We start from the raw sequence: 22,373 nt of genomic DNA on the forward strand, positions 1-22,373 counted from the left end.
ATATATTTTTATGCATTTATAAAGCTCATTTCAGCTAGGCCTTGTCCCATAAAACCCAAGGGAATTGTAGTAATTCAAAAGTGAAGATACTTTTTGAAATGGAACTAGAACAGTGGTGTAGAAAATGGGTAAAATGAGAAACAAAACTGGATTCAATAAGATTGGATAGATCAGTCTGTGAAGGAAAGTCTACAGGCAGCTATTTCAGGGTGAAAAAGAAAAAGTGGTTCTTCAGATGAGAACTACAATTGGCTGCCATAGGTTGGATTCCACCTAAAGATGTGTTTTATTTGCCCTGTACAATGGTTTACAAATATCCAAGCCAACACTAAAAAGCTGTGAATTTCCATATAAAACCAAGATTTCTGGCTTCTCTTAAAACACAAGTCCATACTAAGACCCCCATTTCCACTTGCGATCAGTTGGCAGGGCCTTGCTAGAGTCTTTTCTTTTAGACAGTAGTGAACCCTGAAATGGCCCATGTCCGCATCACTCCTTTGACCCTGTTCTCTAGCCTCTGCATTCTATTATCTGCCATGCCTTGCTGACCTCAAAATTTGCAGCTTTCACAACCCAGACGATTCACAGGTGTTCAAGTTGAAGACCAAACTACTGGCTGACCTAATGTTAGCCAGTTACCATCACCTTGTGTAATTCAGTGAGGCCAAGTCCCAAACACTGACTATATAGTAAGACCTCTCCCCTTTCAGAAGCCCTCAGTGGCGCAGTTTTAAAATACAGCCCTCACATTTTTGACAGTCTTCTCATCAAGCAGTGGGGGCCTCTTTCTCTGGAATCAGGGTTTCTTGGGCTCTGTGACTGCTTGCCCAATAGAATATGACAGAAATGATAGCTGTGTCAGTTTCCAGGCCCAACCTAAGGAAACTGGCTATTTCCACAGACTGTATCTTGGACCATTTGCTGCTAGAACCCAGCCGCCATGCTGTGAGGAAGCCAAAGCACCTCGTGGAGAGGCCAGCACAGGGAGAACACAGCCAGGTCGGTGAGCCACTTTGGAAGTGGATCCCCAGCCCCAGGAGAGCCTCTGCAGCATGGTACCCTCACTAGGTCCCGCCCAAATTTCAGATTCATAAACAAAGTAAGTGACTGCTGTAGTTTTAATCCAGTGAACTTTGGGATGGTTTGTTATGTAGCCATCCATAAACGGAGCACCCATTTGGTCTGAACACTGAGAAGGGCTTTCACAGCAGATGAGGGAGGACCAGGAAGGTGCACTTCCCTAAGCGACGGCCCCCAGGTGGCCTTGCTCACCTACCTGGCCGATGTGCCTTTGGAACTGCCATATTCATTACTCTTCCTCCATCCTGAGGTTTGGGGGGAGATGCAGTGAACCTGCAGATTCCCGATTCGGAAGGGGTGCTGGAGGTCAGACTGTCCGTGTACTCATTTGTCCCTGCCGTCAACTGCTCAGATGACGTGTCTGATATGAAGCACTCCGTGATGGTGAACTTGGCGTGCCTCAGTTGCTCTTCCATCTTGGCGTGTTCGTAGGCCCTGGCCAGTTCTTCGTAAGTGGAGGAGGCACTTTCTGTGGAGACCATGCTGCTTCTTGCTCGATCTACACCAGGAAAGAGAAAAACAAGACGGACGACTCACCATCAGAAGTCTGAACCAATGGCATGGCCCTTCCTGGCTTGGGGCTGTTTTCTTCCAGATCATGGTGGGACCTGGTAGGAGTTCTAGCTCCTTGGCAGAGGCTCCTGCCTTAGGCAGTCTGAGGCCAGCTTCACAAGTCTCAGCAGATCCGGCTAAGGGAAGCTTTGTGGCAACCAAATTGCTGTAGTCAGATGTCCCAGCTTGGGACATTTCCATAAATAAGTAACGCCTTCCCTTTAAAAAAATCCTGCTTTTAGTGAAAACAGTAGGAGCGGCAGCAGCCCCCTCTCTGCTCCAACCTGCAAATGGATCTGTGCCCTAGAGACTCTTTAATTGGCATGAATGATTTGAGCTGCAGTTCAGCTTCTGGGGCCTCAGCTCAGGAAGGAAGATGTGATGATATTTAGAAATAAAGATGTCATGTTGCACGGAAATTGGCCACAAGCCAGAATGGCCCCCGACCCCTGGGATGCGTCTTCTGTTGTGATTACCCTTTATGGGGACTAGAAAACCATCAGGACAAAAACTGGTGCCCACATGCCTTTGAGCTGGGCCACGCCATCTTGGTCAGGGAGATGTCTGCATTTCAAATGCACTAAAAAGTTTTAGGGTCTCCTCTGTGTGGAACTCTGAGACTCTTCTAAGAGAAATCACAGCCATAAAAATAAATTCACATGGCGACGATCCTCCTCTGGAACACTGTTTTTGAAGTATATCATCAAGAACAAAAGAAAAATGAGTATTAAAATTTCCTACAGCTATTAGATTCAGATGTAATTTCTTTTCAAAATTTAAGAGGGGGTGGTGGGCAACCCGGTGCTATTCTTAGTGCCTGTCTTCTCTCTGAAGTGAAAACTTGGTGGTTGATGGCATAGACTGGATGACTTACCTTTAAACCAACCCGTTTAATTGTCAAACGGATCAGCCTGTGTTCCCTATAGAGGGTGCTATGACCTCATCATGTAACTTCAAGTGCTGTGTCTTAATCTTGGAGATGGTAATGGGTCAGACGCCCTCAGAGTGTAATCAGCAACTACTGCAATCACGGGGGTGAAAAATTTAAAAATGTCTCTCTTTCTCCCAGTGGGGTAGGAACTAAATGGAGAAATAAGCTTGGGTCTAAGATTCAGGACACCTGCAGAATAGATGCAGTTTGGCTCTGTTTTGCCCTGTGTGGAGTAAAGGCTGTGCAGTTGTATTAGTAACTGTTAGATAAACCGCGTAACAATTTGAAAGTGACCTTCAAAAGAACATAAGTAAGAGGGAGGAAGCCCTCTCTCCGCTCCCCAAGGAGCCCAAGAAGCTCAAGGTGTGGGGGCCATGCTGGTCCCCAGGGATGGAGGAGGCAGCGTCAGGGCCTACCTGTGTCTTGTGAGGGGCTGACGCTGTAACTGTCGCTCTCTTTGTCTACTGATCCTGCAGCCCTGGGTGTTGGCAGCCTCCAGTCTGTGGTGAGGGTGTGTGCTGAGATGGTGGGGTGGGGTCGGTTGAGGGTCCACTGGCTGGCATAGCGGTTTCTTGCTGTGGGCCCAGCCTTGGCATTCCTCCTGGTGGTGGGATCTGTGAAGAGCCAAGAATCATGTCTGTCTTTGTCTGCAGAGGAGTGTGGTCAGCTGAGAGCAAGAGTAGAGGTCAGTGCCACCCACCCAGCACTGCCGACTCGCCCACGCCCTCCAGGAAAATTTCCTTGACTTCTCCTGTGCAGAGGATACTTTCCCTTTCCTTTATGGCTTGAAACCTTCATCTGATACTTACGTGTTTAATCAGCCCTGCAGGGAAAAGAACACCCTACTTGGATTCAGAAGTTACATATTTGAGTCTTGCTCTTGGCCTTTAATAATGTTATGACCCTTCTAACATTAAAAGCTAGAAATGGAATGAGGGGAGACTGACAACAATTACAGGACAAAACAAGAAAATTTCAAATAGTGTTGAGGATTATAAAGAAAATAAAACCAATTACTGTGCTAGAGAATGACTTGAGAGAGGTACTTTGGTTACGATGTTTGCAACTGCAATTGATGATAGTACAAAAAATAACGTTATGACCCGATGCACATCATTTAAACTTCCTGGGCATCATCATATTCTGTAAAGCGAGGAAGCTCAGCCCAATGTGTTCTAACATGACCTCCTTTCTACATCCTTAGGTGTTGTTTTGCGTGAATCACGTCCCCCCAAAAGACATGTTCATGTCCTAACCCCCAGGACCTCAGAATGTGTGATCTGGTTTGGAAATAAGGTCATCACAGATGAAATTAGCTAAGACAAGGTCATATTGGAATAGGGTTGGCCCTTAATCCACTGTGACTGGTGTCCTTATAAGAAGAGGACACAGACACAGGAGGGGAGAGGGCCATGGGATGATGCAGGTGGAGACTGGAGTGCTACAGCTGCAAGCAAATACATTTCTGTGCTATGAAGCCACCCATTTGGTGGTACTACGTTAAAACAGCTCTAGGAAATTAATACAGATGTTGCCTGTATTTTTGTTTCTCATATTACTACTCATTGTTTTAATGATGACTGTTTTATTCATTAAGTTGAAAGCTCCTAAAGCAGAGGGACCATATTTTTATGTCCCAACTCTCCTTAAGCCCTTGCCTATGATAGCACATCTCTTCAATAGAATTGTCCTAACTTTAACAGAGACAACTTGGGTTATTTAATATGGAGAACAAAGGGTTAAGCTGGTGCCAGATGGGTTTCATTTTCTCTAAATCTGGAACCAAAGGCAGCAAGTCTATGGGGTGGACGGAGTTCTTAGCTCAACCCTTTGGTGAGGTAAGAAGAAGGATGTTCCACCAGCAGAGACTGTCAGGTACCAGAATGGGCTACAACATCGCCTCTTCTGGAATTCTGTGGAAAATGAGAGAGGTTCAGTTACCTGGAATGATTTTTCTGGGGCTCCAGCCTGGAGGCAGCTTAAGGTCCTAGATGGGTCTTTTCTACCTTTGAATTCTCTTCTTCTCAAGAGCAGTTTGATACAGTTATATTTCAGTATGGTCTGGCCACTTCTAAACCCAGCAGACTGTATTCACTGTTGGGCTCTCATGAAGTTTCAAAGGAGCAAAACCGACAGGGCCAGCCTGTAATGTTATTGCACCGATTTATTTATGTGCTTTCATGAGCCTGGCAGTGTCTCCAGGGCAGGGGCAATGGTATCCCTCTGTGGATCCATTCATAGAGCCTACAATAATCCCTGACATACAGAGTTTTCTGAAGGAATTCATAGACCTAGGGTCACTTTATGAAGGCAATGGAAGCTCAGAGAGAAGTGACATAGCTGTTAACGTGATAAAACTATAACCCAAACCTTCTGCCTTTTCAGTTCAGATAATGCCTGTTACTTGACCACATATGGCCAAATCCTGAGTGTCTAAGTTTCCTAGTGCTGTGTCTACATGACCCTGGCTTGCTTATAATTCCATGTTGGAATGTGAAAGGCTAACACTGGGAAGGTGCAATGACTTTGTTTTTAAACGGGAGATTTCCTCATTGCAAGTTTCTAGTTAATTCGACTTTGAATCTAATCTATCATTCTGTGTTGCTGGAGAGGTACGTTAAGACGGCAGCCAAAGAGATAGATTTTAAGATCTCCTAAATCATCAGAATACTCAATATTGGTAAATATTCTCTGGGGCATTGATTTTAAGACACATTTCATCCCTTACTTGCACAATTCCATGGAAGACTTCATTAGAAGATTTTTTTGGCCTTGATGAGAATGTAAATGAGTTATGCTGGAGCTCTTCACAACCAGATATGAATGATAATTGGGTTTCTTCACCGAAATGCTAGGAAAGAGGCCCTCAAAAAGACAGAAAAACATTATGATGGGGAAGAGGCTAAATGTCTTCCAGGCACTATCGACTTGATAAGTGGAGCTTAAATAAGTGAAGCTTGTTATTTAAATGCTAATGAGTCTTTTCCAGAAAATTACCCAGTCCCTTACATAAGTTTTGAAAATTCTCATTTTTATTCTTCTTTAAGTTTCTTGCAACTACAACTGTTGTAGCTCATTCTGAGCAGGTTTACTTCTGGCATGGAAGTTGGGGGGTGGTTGGGGGGTATAGTTTGCTAGTCCCACTTCAAGGATACACTTATTTTCTCCAGTCCCCCAAACCTTGACCCTCATTTCTTCTGCTTGAGCTCACTCCCCAATGGTGGGGCAAAGATCTTCACTGTCATAGCCCCTTTCCTCATTGAGATCACCCTACTTGGAAAATTCCATGGGAAAGTCGCACATGCAGCCTTGATTCAAAGCCTGGTCTCTTTTCAAGTTAATTTTATTCATAATCTCTTTTTTCTAGATGAGGACAGTTTTACTGGTGGCCTGATAATGTTGAAAATTTAGGTCATGATATTAGTTTCCTTAAACCACAGCCCTCAGTTCTGTTCTGCGCTAGGCAGGCATCCTAGGGTCAAAATTGCCTCAGTATGTAGAATACTGGGGTATTTGACACATTTATTTTTTAATAATTTGGTTTTTGGAGCCATTGTTTTGTACCTGAACTGAACTCTGCTGTATGATAATTAATGACTAAGATAGCAGCTAAAATATAATTTTTACTTGGATTCCAAGGGAAGCCTTTTTTGTGTAACTCACTAGCTCATCTACTAAGCAAATAAACGCTGGGATTTACTGCCCCTTCATGGAAAGTATTCTGTTAGGCTCCCAGCATTCTAATATAAATAAAACTCGGTGATTAAACTTCATGCCTGCTCAGCAGCCCATGAGTTGGAGGGCACAGGATATAAATAGCTCATGGCCTTTCAACATGGGGTTTGAACCCTAATTAAGCTTCTGCCCATTGAATCAGATTATTTTAATTATCCTGAGTTTGGGATGAGAGAGGATTTTGTAGATAATAGGTTACAGAACATGTCATGTGTACTGTGATCATGGTATTAATCTGCTTTCATCTGTGCCATTGGTTTCCATATCTTGCAGCTGTGGAGGTCCAGCTTTACATAACGAATTTACTAGTTGTCTCAGAGAGAGGATGAAACTGGGAGATCTGAACACTCCCTCATGTAACCAAAAAATATTTATCTAGCACTTATTACATCCTGGACCACTGGATGCACCTCACCCACCCCAGGTATTTCCCTCAGGGCCACTGCTAGTCCCATCCTGGGTAACAGAGGGCATTTTTTCTTTCAAAGTCTCAGCAATAAAGATTCAAGTCCATGTTGTAAGCTCTTGTCATTGAATGTGAAGTCTATTCTTTCTTTAGTCTCTACATATCCTATATGTAGTATCTCTACCTAAAGGCCACGTAGAATGACTGAGAGTGAGAGCTTTGGAATTAGGCTGCCTGGGCTGGAAGTTCATATTCACTACTCCCTGGCTGTGTCGCTGCCAAGTGACCTTGTCAGACAGACCTGCCTAATCCCCTAGTCTCTGAGACTAGGTGATGTCATCACCCATGTTAAGAGCTGTCCTGAAGTTTAAATGAGATTAATGTGCCCAGGTGCTCCGGGCACATGGGACAGGCACAGCTGGCCGTGCCCATGATTCCTATGCAGCAAACATGACTCAATGTCTTTTCTTTTCCATTCCCATTGTTCTGATCTCAGAACTTGATGGCTGATTGGTATTTATCCACTACATGCCTGTGTCAGACACTGTGGCTGGTATGGGGATGAGGACATGGATAGAGTCCTAGTTTTCCAGTGTATTATAATCCACAGGAAAGACAGAGAAGTAATCAGTGCAGCAGAACCAGCCAAGGGATGTGTTTTCACTACTGACAGAGATAAATAGCAAATTGTTATGATTTCTTCCATCCTCATAAGAATCTGTTGCAACCCTCTGGCAAACTAATAAAATGCCTAGAAACATAACTTCTACAATGCAGTCATTCTGGTATGCAAGCAACATGTTTTAGATGCTTTTCTTAAAGAATTCTTGCAATGACAACACAGTCCTAACATATAAAATAGAATCACGATGTGTTCTCCAGCTGAGAAAATAGAGAATACAAATGATTCTCTGCAAGTATGCCAAACTGTGGTGAGAAGAACCGGCTCCATGGAATTCACAGAGGTATAAACACCTGGGCAGAGGTGAGAAGCTCTGGTGCAAGAAGCTAGTGGGGGACTGTGCTTCAGAAAGTTCATGGGTTTCACTCTTGAACCCACTGTAGGGCCAGTCACCTACCATTTCTAACTCTAAATAAAACACGGAGTGTTGTCAGTCCCTCACACTGTGGTTTTTGAGGAAGATTTAATGAAAACAATGATCCAGCAGATCTTTTACTAATACAGAGGGTTTTGCAAATGCTAAATTAATAAGCTCAATTTGGAGAGTGAGGGGGGAACCAGAGACTGATGCATGCATTTGAGTAGATTTGCTTGATGTTGGTAAACATCATTTAGTGAAATTCAGCACAAAGGACAGAAACATAGTTCTATAAGCTATAGTGTTTCCCTGTGATCATCAGGCTAAGCCCCAGGGACAGCATCTCAGCACTCTCAGAATGAAATGCACCTGCCAGGCACTGGCTTAGGGGACCCTGAAAGATGAGGACAGCTGTTTCTCTGTCTCACCTTTTCCCTGCCTTTCACTGTGCTCCAGTGCCACTTCCATCCTCATCATGCAGGGAACCTTGGGAGTTTTCCCTGCTGCCCCCTCTGCTCCTGCTGTGACTCTGATCTTGTTTCTTGTCTTCCCCTCACTGGAAGTTCTCCTGAATGACTTGGACCCAGGAGAGCCCCTCCCACTGCTCCACACGCCCGCTGACTCACCATGGCTTCATTCTCTTTCTGTCTAGGACTTACTGAGAAAGGAAAACTACTTTAGTTCCATGTCTAATGTCTGCCCCTGACTAGGATGAAATGAATGTCTTTTTGCATCTTACTCATGGTGTATCTCCATCATACAGCACTGAGCCATATACGTAAAGTGAAACCTGAATAAATACTTTTGAGTGCTGAATGAATGCATTAACATTTCCAGCCCTGCTTCCAACTTTATAGCCATGAGATATACACACATGTCCCTCCCATGTGCGTCCTGCCTGGCACTCGCTGACCACTGGTTTACAGTATCTGCTGTGACTCCGGTTCATGTCTCTGTTGATATTTTACATGCCAACAAATCAACTTCCCCATTATTCTGGGGCTGACCATGCAGCTGGAAGGTTGCCAGTGCTTTTGTTTTGGGCTGCTGTTTCTCCTGTCTTAACTATTTATGACTAGCTTTATGCATTCTCGGCTGCTAGCTGACCATTGACAGGGAAGCAGAAATGCATGTTGCTTTTTACCTGGCAGGAAGAACTGATGTGCCGGAGGGGTCCTGCCCTGCTGCGTTACATGCAGGAAACATTTCTAACCCTTGGGGCAGTGTTTCTCAATGTGGGGTCCAAACGGCCAGCATCAGAATCACCCAGGGTGTCTGTTACCATGCGGATTCCTAGGCCAGAATCTCTCGGGGGAGGCCTGGAACTGATATTTAAATAGGCACCAGGTGATTCTGATGCATGTAAAGGTGGAGAACGAGACCCAGGGCATCTGCTCTGTTGTCTCTTTTGCCTGCTCTTCTGCCACCGTTTCCAACAGAATGCTGAAGCCAACGCTGCATCGCTCTAAAAATCTAATCCTTTCAATATCTGTAACTTTTTCTGATTTAGCAGCAAAAAAGTGGCTCTTAAACCCATTGGAGCAGTGTCTTGGAGTAGCAGCAAGCCACACCAGGCAGTTCACAAGGGAGAAGCCAACGGCTGAAGAGATGTCAAAGCCCTTGAATCTTTTTTTTTTTTGGAGACAGAGTCTCGCTCTGTCGTCCAGGCTAGAGTGCAGTGGCGTGATCTCAGCTCACTGCAAGCTCTGCCTCCCAGGTTCACGCCATTCTCCTGCCTCAGCCTTCTGAGTAGCTGGGACTACAGGTGCCCGCCACCAGGCCAGCTAATTTTTCGTATTTTTAGTAGAGACGGGGTTTCACCATGTTAGCCAGGATGGTCTCAATCTCCTGACCTCGTGATCCGACCGCCTCAGCCTCCCAAAGTGCTGGGATTGAGCCACTGCGCCCAGTCTGGATCATTTTTTAAGAGGAAGGCTCTGGCACACACCCCTTTGCAAAGCTAATTCCCACTCATATCCCGTTTATGTCTTCAGAATGTATTAATGTGATCAAAGAAGAAAGGGGGTAAGAAGATTAGACAAAAGGAAGAGGTGAAAGACTTCTTTAGAATGTAGAATATTCTTGAAAACATTTTTTAAATGAATTTCAATGCCTGCTGAAACTGTTTTCTGTATATTACAATGTTATTTCGTAGGCAATGGGTTTACTTCATAAAGCTCACTGCATTTTGCAAATGCTTCCCAAGCTAGGATTTATGAAGAATAGCTTTTAACATTATAATAGTTATTTTTCTAATAATAACACACTATTCTAAGAATGTAAATTTTTGCAAAGAAATTGATTAGAGATTTGAAAGCTAGACGTCAAAGTTTCCAAAATGATAATAATCAGGACATCAATTTCTCAGTCTTTAAAGAGATTTAGGAACGATTCCAATTATGAAGAAATAAGAGTATCTAATTAATAAGCTCTAGATACATATTAGGGGATTCACCTTCATTGCAGTAATTAATTTCCATATATTATGGATGCAAATATTAATAACAAAATCCAACATAATCTTCACATTAACTAGAATTATAATTTTTCTCAAACAGCGTGTTCAGGGGCAAAAGCATAAGCTTTGGGGATAGATGGGTCTGTTTCTGAATCTTGGTTTTACTACTTATGTGTGCAACTTTATACTCTTTGCATAATTTATCTGAGGCTACAGTTTTCTCATCTGCAGAATAGAGGCTATGATACCTGCTTCACGAGTAAGTATCTTACAGGATTGTTGCAAAGATAACGTGCATGATATCATCGTTCTATCCCGATACTGGCATACAGCAGATACACACTAAAGTAGATTACTTTTTTCCTTTTCTGTGTTGCCTAAATTAAAAAAATAAATACATGTACCTGAAATTTCTAGCACTTTTTATAGTAACCAATACTAACAGTAATTCAACTGACATAATAACAGCCAAGATCCATCAATAACAGCTCATTATCCCAATTAGGGATGTTATTATACCCATTTGTTTCTCAGGCATAGGTATGAAAAGCCACACATTTTCATTTGAGAGAGAAAGAACATTACTATGCTTTCAGCATTGTTAACACCCACACATTTTAAGCGTTGTTGACCACTCACTCGTTCCCGGCCGAGCGTCTGAAACATCCACTAAGGGCCCAGTGGCCTGAGACACGGATTGGTAATGGACCGTGTGAGTGACCGTCAGGGACTTCTGCTTAGCTGCCTCTCCAAAGTCAGCATCCGTCAACAGAACCGTGGAGCGATCATCTACAGGATGGCAGGAACACAGAAAGCCAAACACGTTTATCTCCCTTCCAACCACTCCCTGGCCTTTCCTCTCCTGAGGCACTTGTGTTATTGTTAATGACAACCACAATAATAGCCCCATCTAAAGTGACAAAAATGATTGCAAATTCAAGCACTGAATTAGCATTACTCTAGAGTGCTAGGAATAGAAGCTTCTTCCTAGGGGTTGGCTTTGGGAGCAATGAGCTAAGAAGAACCATGACTATGCAGAGAAGGAGCTCTCTTTTCTCTTTGGGCTTGGCTTTTCATTAAGCTAACATTGATTTGAACTCTGGATTTATGTGTTTGTCAAAAGCTTCTCTGAGACATCTGCAATGCCAGCCCCCTCACCAGTGATGAGGCTGTCAATGAAGACAGGTCCCTTTGGCTGCTGGGAAGCTCTGTTTGCAGGACTAGAAAATCGCCACTACAGTTCTCTCTACTGAGGTTTGCTCTCATTCTGAACTTGGCTAATGTTTGGAGGGGAAATAAAAGAGAAGAAAACATGCCAGCCTTCAGAGCTTATTGATTGCTCTATTTTAAAGGACTCAAGGTATGTTCCTTTTCTTCCCACCTCCTGTAAGCTTTAAGCACTCTAGAACATCCATTAACTGACTTCTCCTACATGATTCACTTGTCAGACTTCCCAAGTCCTACTGCCGTGGGCACTTGAAGGTGAGCGAGGCAGGAGCCTGGGTTTGGATGGGTTCTGGGCATCTTAGTGCTTAGAGCAGGAGCTGCTGTTTGAGCTGGGTCATTATTTGGTGGGCCAGGATTCTCATTACTACCTTGTGATATGTTTCATACTTTTTAAAAAGCTTTTTTACTCCAAGGGAGACTTTGGCTAGGATATACAGATTTTTCATAAATTTTCAAAGACTGCAGCCCAGGATGCTGTTGCTAAGAGTTTATCAGTCAGCAGGGACCATACTGCAGCCCTGCCCTGACACTGCAACAGGGATGCGAAAGTCGTAAACAACACAGCTCGACTTCTGTGCCCAAAAAAAGGCTCTGAACAGAATGAACCTTACAAAATCCAATTACTCAGTCTCTGGCAGGAAAGGAAAGCCTCTCAAAGTTAGAATAAAATTTCCTGGCAGAGAAATAGAGGAAAGGCTGCCAAGATGTCTGTGAGTATCCCAGTGCATGGTGCGGTGAGGTTGGCACCACAACAGGCGCCTGGGCTTGGCTTGGAGGTCCGGCCCCGTGGCGGTCACTCGACTCCTCAAAGAGGGTGGCTCTTCCACAGAGACAGCTTCCTACAACTGGACCCAGCACGAGAGGCTCCGTGTCTACATTTGTTTTTCATTAATGATGGGATATTTCACAGTTTCTAGCAGGCAGGCCCTTTTAGATCACACCAGATGATCAGCGGGGCTAGGTTACACACTTTTCATGGAAAATTTTGGGCGCCTGTCTGAGCATGAGGTTAACCATTCATTCTAGCTGGAAATTAATGTCACTGTAATATTGGATTCTTGTGGTCAGAGCCCAGAGCATTTTGAAGCACCACAGTTCCACTTCCCAGTAATTAGAAAATGCCATCGACCAATTGTCAGGCATCACAAGGAGGCCAAGGGCTCTTGCTGATACATGATCCTGCATGGACTGGGATGGATCTCTGGCTAAGGGTCATATTTACAAATGGAAATGACTGGCAGGCTTCCTCTGGTGTTAAGCCCCCAGTGACCAGCTCTTGGAAGGCCATAGACCACTCATGGCATCTGCCTAGCTAGCTGTTTTCATAGCCATATGTAGGATTATTGTCTAGTGAGGCGCATTTAGCAAATATTGTAACCGTGTTATATAACCATGGTGACCTCCACAAACTATGTAACCTCTCTACGTCTCAGTTACAAAAGAAACTTTTCCTATGTTGGCTGGAAGGGTTAAATTAAATAATGCATATAAATGACTTATAAAATTATATGGTCAAAGGAATTACATTCTAATTTTTGAAATTTTTTCAAAGGAAATTTTTAGTTTTAATGCCCAATCTACTGGGTGAAACAAAAGAGATTCCAGGTATACCTTCCCCTTTCCCAAAAAAAGATAATCAAAAGCAAAACATAGTAGCTTATCCCTTGTCCTGATACAAGCAAGCTAACAAAATCTTGTGTACTTTAGGGCAGGTAGTGCCACCTCCCATACATGGTTTAACTGAAGTGTTTCACTGAAGTTAGCTGATCAAGAGCCACTTTGGACTTGACCAATCTTTCTTCAAGTGCTGCTATGCCTGGACCAAATGTGACTTCAGCCAGGGGAACCCAGGCCTTAGAATTTAGGAGCCATTAGGTCAAGATGTCTCCAGTGGTGGGTGGGGCAGTAGAAGGGTGATGGTTGATGGAGGAGGTGTTCTGCCCACCTGGTCTCTTACCACTGCCTTCCCGGCAGGAGGCAGCTGGGCTATGTGCTGAGAGTCAGGCAGTTTATCCAGACCACAAGAAAGGGTTGTCCTGGGACTCATGCCAGCAAACACCTTCCAAAACAAACATAGCCAGGTTTGAAAAGAGGCAGCCTCAGAGCCTGCCTCAGGGTGTTTCCATGGGCACTCAAAAGCTTGGATAACTTCTGGTTGAGGGTTTCTTGGAAGCAGCCTGTTGGTGTGGAAGCAGGTGGCCTGCTGCTGTGCTAGCTGTCATTGGAGACAGACAGCATGGTGGTGAGTGTGGCCAGGTGGGGAACCTGGTTCTGCGCCTGTCTCCGTGACCTTGGAAAGCTACACAGACCTCTCTACATCTTGGTTACAAAAGCAAGACTTCTTTCATATGTTGGTTGAAAGGTTAAATTAAGTAATGCACATGAAGTGCTTATAAAAACTATGTGACATTTACAGAATTCTCAATACATGTTAGCTATTCTTCTCATTATTATTGGAAAGGAAATATAAGGTATTTCACTCCAGAATAAATAGAATAATCGAGGCAGGCAGTGTGGGGTAATGGACTTCAGGTGGAAAGAGGCTGGGAAGAGTGAAGATACCTGGGTTCTGGTTGAACAAGCCAGAAAACCTCAAGGTGGCTGTTCTGAAACCCTAAAACTAGGGCCCTGGTGTTTTTCCCAAAGTGCTGCTGGGGAAACAGCTGCAGGATGTTTCTGGGGCACTGGTGTGGGGGAAGATACCCTGTACAAAGACATGTGTTTGTTTAAGTGTTAAGTACAGTTTAAAAGTTTTATTTAATGAAGGCTTGCATTATCAGAGTTGATGAGGGGGGCACGGAGTGGATTTTCAACCTGGGGCTTTAGAGTGCAGGCCTTCTGGATTGATGTGTATTCGATTACAGATATTTATTCCTTGGAGTGGCATCCGTAGCCTCCCCTGGAAAGATCCCAAATGGATCAGAGCTGAGGGATTTCTGTCCCAAATGCCTGGAACTGACTGGCATATTGGCATATATGGTGGTATATATAAGTCAAATTTTCTGCACATTTGCTGGTACTGATTCTTCTTCACAAGAACAATTCTCTACCTTCTAGCTTTGGTACTCATGTAGCCTTCAAGACGCTCTCCTAATATTTCCCACACCCTAGGGTTTGGATTGAGAAGGCATGGCTGTGGCAGCCACTTTGTGTAAAGTGGCAAATAGGGCACCTTACCAATGGTCTCCATCGTGTCTCTCTCTTCAATCAAAAGCTGAGCCCTGGGTATGTCGATGTGCATTCGCAGGGTCTGCTGTTGCTTGCTTAACGTATCTGAAGTCCGGGTATTCTTACTGGGAATAAAATGGGGTAATGCATTAACAAATCCAGTTCAGTGTTAACATTCTACCAACATGCACCTGTATACCAACTTAGTTTATTGTCTAAATATACAAATACCTTGTGGGGAGGGGAACAGAAAAAGTACATACTATGAAAATGTTTCCTTCATTCAAATGTTATTTATTAATATTAAATTTCAGCTGGCTGGGGAGTTTCAGAAAATACAAATTGTCAATAGAGATTGGCTCTATATCTACCAATAGAATCTTTAGAAAGTTCTCATTTCTTGTGTAAATGCTAAATGAAACAAATGAAAAGCAATTAAAAACCAACAGCATTTTCATTTGTCAGATGTGAGATATTCCAGTGATGGTGAGGAATAAAGCACCAGATATTCCAAAGATGGTGAGGGAAAAAGCACGTGCACCAGCTGTTTGTCGGATGGGAGTTTTACTAATGGATTTGTGTTTATATCTGGTATCATTTTATTTTTGTTCTAGAAGCAAATCACAAACCTTGTTAGCTTCCCTGACATTAGTTTTCCTAACTGATAGTACATTTTAGAATAGAAAAAAAGCAATTACTATCATAATTTAATCTCAAAATTTGTGTACCAGAAAATTACTCTTAGAGTGAGCTGTTCTCTAAAAGTAAATGAAAATAAGTAGTAAAACTGCATGGTAGAATCGGATTCAGTTGTAGCCTGCAGTTAAAAAAAAACTCCACGTTGCACAAAAATCTAAAAAAGTCAATAAAGACCTTAATTAGCAATCCACATTAGAAGGGTGGTTGTTCAGTCTTTACAGAATAATAAGACTTTACTAGATGTTCAAATAGTATTTACTGAAGCATCCTCTAAGAAGCAGCAGTCACTTGGATAATCCAATCAATGGCATAATCTATGGCATCCATCAATCCGGCTCAATTGTTGTTAACACTGGTTTTGAGAAAGATTTCTGGAGCCTAGTTAACTCAATAATGGTTTACCTCTGTGTTACTTTTAGTGGAGACCAAAATAGGAATACTCAATGCTACATTTTAAATGCTTTCCCCTCTAACCGAGCCATTCACCCCAAGTCCCAGGGCTCTGCCTCCACTGATCCTTCCTTGTTAATGAGGACTCATCCACTCTTAAACCAAGTGGTGGAAAGAACTTTAATTATCCCAAAGTGAAGGTCACTCAAGGACCCCCTTAGATGTTTGCCTGATGAGATCCATGTATACTCCTCATTTGAGTAAAAGCAAATTATCCCATGAAAAAGACAACTTCTGAAAGGTACAACATTCCTACTTAGGACTTGATCTTGAACCAGATTGCTTGCTCTGCAGATAAGGAACTGGGCTATGTACCTACATCATGCTAATTATGCAGAGCCCAAATTCAAATGTTTTGTCCTGATTTTTCACATGGTCTCCATGCTCTTTCAAATTACTGACTTAACTAACTTGTCATTTATTGATTTTGTTAAAAAGAGAGTAATGAAAAATTCAAATAATCAAATAAAATGAGGAGCATTTTGGTTACTTGGGGGGCTGCATTTACGGCATGCTTAGACAAGCTATATTTCCACAAAAACATATGGGGAACTACTCCTCTGTGAATATCCCAAAGATCTGTTTAGAAACCTCACTAGGGACTTGAGCTTGTCCTTGCACCAAAAATAGAAGTGTGAGCTAGTTCCTTCTGCTCTTCATGAATAGTTATGAGGCAGTCAGCGGCTGCTCTATTAAATAGCGATGAACACCAAGTGCAGGCTATACTTAAACAACAATAAGGGGTCTGCTACCAGATTGCCACAGGAAGCAGGCTAAATAATGGCTGTGAACCACTGCGACTGGCTGGCACCGAGATTTAGAACATGATTCAACTCTGCGAACCAGGACAACCAAGGCTGGAGGTAAATTCTTCCTCCTCAGAAGACTATAAGAAAACGGCCCAACAAGCCTTGAGATTCAGAAGCTAATTGTTTTTAGAGACAGGGTCTTGCTCTGTCGCCCAGGCTGGAGTGCAGTGGTGCAATCACAGTTCACTGCAGTCTTTTTTTTTTTTTTTTTGAGATGGAGTCTTGCTCTGTTGCCCAGGCTGGAGTGCAGTGGTGTGATCTCAGCTCACTGCAAGCTCCACCTCCCAGGTTCACACCATTCTCCTTCCTCAGCCTCCCGAGTAGCTGGGACCACAGGTGTCCGCCACCACGTCTGGCTTTTTTGTATTTTTAGTAGAGACCGGGTTTCACCCTGTTAGCCAGAATTGTCTCGATCTCCTGACCTTGTGATCCACCCGCCTCAGCCTCCCAAAGTGCTGGGATTACAGGTGTGAGCCACTGCGCCTGGCCGGACTCACTCACAGTTCTTCTTTCTCTTTGCACTTGGCTGTTTCCGTTGTTTAGAACACACTTCCCCTGCTACCCCCAAAACCCGCATAGCTGGCTCCCTTGTTGCAAGGCTCGACTCAGATGCCATCTTTCCAGTGGAGCCAGGCTGGCCCTGCGATGGGGACGTCTTCTGTGTCCTCTCCCCATTCTCTGTTAAATTTTGTCTGCTTGGCACTTATTACTCTCTAGCACATACTTAGTTGATTTATCTTATCCATTATCTGCCTCTCTCACTGGAAAATATGCTCCACCGGGGTTTTCTTCACCTGCTCTGTTTCCTGTGTCTCCCTAAAACTTAGAACACTATATGGCCAAAGTAGGTGCTCAATAAATATCTGTGAAGTAAATCCTCACATTGATTTATTTTGAGGGCACAACGTGAGCTGAGTGAGATGTCCCCAAGACTTTGTTTTGAGGCAATAATATCCTTCTCATTCTAAAAGGTCATTGGATTCCAACTAAGTTATTTCATTACTTAATATTTGCTGTCACTTTTGACAATCTATTGTTACATTTATATTTATCACTCTGTATTCTGTGAACCTCAAAAATGATAACAATTGGTCATTAGAATGGCAGCAAACCTTAAAAAAGTGATTTGAACAAACCTCATATGCAACCTGGAAAAAGAGTCCAAATGTTTTCACCGTGGCAGCAAAAATTGCATCTTTTTTGCATGGCCTAGGATCATGCTAAACATATTAGTTATTATTGAGCTATAATCTTCAACCATCCATTTATTTGCCATCCGGTTGTTTGAATAAAATGAGAAGAAGAGGAGAGCAGAGACGGTTTCATAGGGCAGAGAATTTCCCAGCTTAGCCAATCAATTATTTGCAGCCACTGCCACTCTTCAAAGTCTTCATAGTCCATCATCCTCCCAAATATGACACAGAACATTCCTTAAATGTACAATGACTATGGGACTGTTAGGAGCATAGCTCATTATAACACTAGGGTAGAGATTTTTTATTATGTGCACAAAAATATGAACATCAAAAAAGCTGAACTAATTTGAACCTTTTTCTGCTTACACCCAACTCACTCGCTAATACTGATTCCTGGACCTTAAACATTATATGTTAGCTCTCTACAGTATACAGTTATCTCTTTGGAGCAAACACCTCTTAGAAGGCTGTTTTTTAAAAATAAAAATCTTACATAAAAATATAAAAAGACAATCTTTCTGTCTGGGTGTGAGGGACGCAGTCTCTCTTCTCTGGGGTGATGTGCATGGGTGAAACAGGTGGATATCTAGGAGCACGAAGCCCAGCAATGGGTGATGCTGCCAGGCCAGGGATCCCTGGGGACCTAGACTGAGTGGGTATGTTCTGCTGTCCAATCTGCCTTCCTGGCCTGGCCCTCAGCTAATCTCCCTGAAATACGCAGATACTTCTTGGTAGAAAATGGTTGAAAAATAAATGTTACATCCATTTAGAACACAGAATGTGGAGTGATAAAGCTAGAAACAATGTTGAATTTTTTATTTTATTTTTATTTTTTAGGTAAGGAAAACAAAGTGGTAAAATGACCTACTAAGATCTGAAAACCAGCTTATGGCCACATGCGGCCTAGAGCACAGACTTGTGGTTCGTATTCTCACTGTACCAGGCTGCCAGTTCCTTTGACTTCTAGAGAAAACAGCAACACAGACCAGGGGTAGCTGTTCAGTATCTTTCTCTCTGCCAATGGACATGATTTGTCTGGACCCCCTGGGCCATGTCCAAATATGGTTGATCCTAAATTGACCAGTTAGGTAATGAGGTTTTTGTTTGCTTGGCCCATTCACCTGCCGAACTTAGATTGAACCAACCTTTCATGGGTAAAAGCTTTGCTTTTACTTCTAAATTAATCCCATACAAATCCACCTATTGGAGGAGCTTGAAAATTCTCTTCCTTTTCAATCACTTTGACCATTTGAAGGAAAACCACTGTAACTATCATAAGTGGTTGTGATTACTGGTTTTACTGTTCCTAATTCCTGCTGGTAACTGGCAATAGGAAGACCATAATTAATTCCTCCTCTTATCAACAGATGGTCTTGCAACCACAGCAACTGCCCTATTCATAGAGAATGCTTGCTAATGTCTTTCTCAGAGGCTAGGGAGAAGGAGTAGGAATGTACTCTAGAATACGAGGAGAAGAGAAAAAGCAAATCATCCTAATTGAGCAAATGTTGAACATGTCAGAAAATATAGCCCGCAGTTTCACAGCCTCTGGACAAAGGCATGATTTACTGTTTGGGAGTAGATAGGGGAGGGGGCCAGGGTAGGTTGTGCAGAGCACAGTTGAGGGGAGGAGAAGCTCTCTGGGGGGCTGAAGGAGCCCTGCTCAGTGTACGGACTGGTGAAGCAGGCCAGGGGTGGGGTAGGGGTGGGGGCTGCGGTGGTGAGCAAAAGTCACGCCATTCTAAAGGGCTACTGTGCCTACCTCCAGGCACCATTATCACCTCCGCGGTGCTAGTATGGCCAGGGCATTTTCAAGAGAAATCAGAAAGCCAAATTTTATGTGAAATCTCCTCATTTTAAATGTCATCAACTAATTCATATTTTTAAAGTCTACCTTTGACAATTTCTTTTATTAGGTAGATCAGTTATTACAAGTCAAGTGACTCTGACTTCTTTGTTTTCCAGCTTCTTTGTGTTAAGCAGATCTTTGTTTTATCAGATCTGCTTAACACAAGTGCATGTGTGTTTGGATGTGTTCCCTGTGACCCATAAATGTCACATAAACAAAAAGCACGGGCTGAAGGCATCTCATGCAATTTCTGTAATCTTCTCCTGGAAATGTGATGAAGTACCCCTTATGAAGGAGATACTGTACAGGGAATTTGCATCTTTGCTTTTCCTCTGAGCTCCAGATTTCTGCTACCAGTTGTCTATCTGACATTTCCTCTGGATGCCTTAAAAATAATCCCAAATTCAACATGACCCAAATAGGTCTTTTCATTCCCATCAATACCTCCTGCCAACCTACCTTCCAAAAAAATCAAAAGTCCATAGCCTGCCTCTATCTTCCTAATCTTGGCAGATGGCACCAACATTCATCAGATCAGTCACAACAAATGTATTTTAGAGTTATCCTTCCGTGGTGGCTCATGCCTGTAATCCCAGCATTTTGGGAGGCTGAGGCGGGAGAATTGCCTCAGGTCAGGAGTTCGAGACCAGCCTGGCCAACATGGTGAAACTCTGTCTCTACTAAAAATACAAAAATCAGTCAGGCATGGTGGCGGGCACCTGTAATCCTGGCTCCTCGGGAGGCTGAGGCAGGAAAATCGCTTGAACCTCTGAGGCGGAGGTTGCAGTGAGCCAAGACCGCACCATTGCACTCCAGCCTGGGCGACAAGAGCAAAACTCTGTCTCAAAAAAAAAAAAAAAAAAAAAAAAAAAAAAAAAAAAGAAAAGAAAAAGAAAAAAGGAAAAGACTTATCCTTCATCCTTCATATCATTGTTTTACCTACGATTCACATTGTTTTGAAATACAGTATGGCCAAACAAAATGTCTGTAGGATGGAATCTGTGTGCCAATGGCATTCTACTACTGCCTTCGGTCTTCAAAGATACTAGTGATATGGAACATGGGAAGTTTTTAAATAACAAAGAGTACTAATTTTATATGTATAGATGGAGGAGGAAGTCACAGGCAAATGTGTTGGTGATGGGAGTGGGAAGAGGTCCTAGATCCACCCTCTCTCTCCCACGTAAATCATCCTAAACTGGCAATGTTGAGTTCACTATCGGAGTCCTTGACATTTTCCCTACTTATTTCCTAGACTCTGATTTTCCTTTTTCACTTTTCAGGTAATCATTGCAATATGAAAGGCCTAAAATGCAAATATCAGGGTGAGGTAACACGTCAGGCAATTAATCCATACGTGTAAATGCTTCATATCAGAGTGTTCCAGTATTTACAGAGTAAAAAGGTTGGACAGCACAAGAAAACTGAACATTTGAAGAGGGGGACTGGGTGGAAAATAGAGTTTGGGGACGTGAAAGTAACACACTTGTCACAGCTTTGCCAATCACAAGCCTGTGGACGTGTGAAAGGAAAGCTGTGAAGGATGCATTTCTGTCTTCCACAGTTGTGAACATTCTCGTACTTATTCAATAACCACTCTTCATTCATCCCCTCCACGGTTATGAATGGGGCAACTACTGTGCTGGCTACTCCTAACACGAGGATGAACTATGAAGGCTGTGACTTCCAGGACCAGAATAGACAGTGAACAGACAGTGGTAAGAGGAGCTGAAGGGTGCCCTGGTGGAGGGTGCTGATGGAGACGCAGAGCCATTGAAGAGCATGGGGCATAGCACATTCCTTTTGTGCTTTTCTTTTAACTTGGATTATTCTGTTAGAAAGAAGGCTTGACCTCACCAGTAGTAAATTTAGATGAAGGCAAAACTAAAGCTACTTCCTCTTTACGTGCTTCTGTTCCCAGGCTAATGGGAAGCCTTCTATTGGTTGTGTCCAGCCAACAAGACAACTACCTGTGGCATGTCTACAAATACATCATTTTCATCTACACCTTCAGCTAGGCATTACATGGATATTTTGGAATGTATAGGAAATTACATTCTTTTCTAAAAAGAAAAGACATTATCAATTTCAGACTGCCATTATTAAAAAAATAGAAATCATCAAGGCAAGTTGGAAATTGTTCTTTCAAACATGATATCTGGGGTGCTAGGTCTTGTTCTTACCTCATGAGCATTTCAGCTAAACTCTTTGCATCTGGGGAAAGAAAGTTAACATTAGTACATGGTAAATAACTCATTAACATCCACTTAGGCATTTACGACAAATACTCTACAGTCAGATCAGAACAGTCATTTTGAAACACAATCATATACCCAGCTCACTACTAATGACCTAGAGTTTCATGGAGTCCTTATTTCTTCTAAATGGGACTTTTAAAATGTATTTTATTAATTACAAAAATATCAACATAACTATCCTATGATTATAACATTCTCAGACATCTACTAAATGTTTTATTCCAACCTACAGTCACTTCTAGGAAATCCAATTTTATTTTCAGTAGTCAGAAAATTAACATTTTGAGGGTATATCATTTACGTTGAACAAACCCATGCTTTTTGTTATCAAAATATCAGAAGTAAGTGGCATTATTACAGAGCTCTGAGTTCCTTGGGTTGACCAAAGAATCGTATAAATGAAATATAAATGTTCCTGGAAACTTAGATGTTTATTTTGAATTCAGAAATTAAAAAAACTTTATTTTTTTTTTTCTCTGAGCACACTGTTTACCAAGACCGGGTTACCACTCTTG

The 22,373-nt window shown here is 42.7% G+C and overlaps 1 protein-coding gene across 5 annotated transcripts in view; it reads right to left on the reverse strand.

Annotated features, from left to right (window-relative positions):
- Nucleotides 1-22,373, reverse strand: part of DSCAM (DS cell adhesion molecule) — a 939,729-nt gene that overhangs the window by 29,637 nt on the left and 887,719 nt on the right. For all 5 annotated transcript variants that reach the window (XM_054675091.2, XM_054675090.2, XM_016938555.4 and 2 more), the window contains 5 exons: nt 21,784-21,814; nt 14,607-14,722; nt 10,842-10,991; nt 2,980-3,177; nt 1,277-1,579 (listed from right to left, as the gene is read on the reverse strand). In XM_054675091.2, coding sequence (XP_054531066.1) covers nt 1,277-1,579; nt 2,980-3,177; nt 10,842-10,991; nt 14,607-14,722; nt 21,784-21,814 — 798 coding nt within the window. The remainder of the gene's footprint in view (nt 1-1,276; nt 1,580-2,979; nt 3,178-10,841; nt 10,992-14,606; nt 14,723-21,783; nt 21,815-22,373) is intronic.

Source organism: Pan troglodytes, chromosome 22, assembly GCF_028858775.2.
Source record: "Pan troglodytes isolate AG18354 chromosome 22, NHGRI_mPanTro3-v2.0_pri, whole genome shotgun sequence".
Lineage (NCBI taxonomy): Eukaryota > Metazoa > Chordata > Mammalia > Primates > Hominidae > Pan > Pan troglodytes.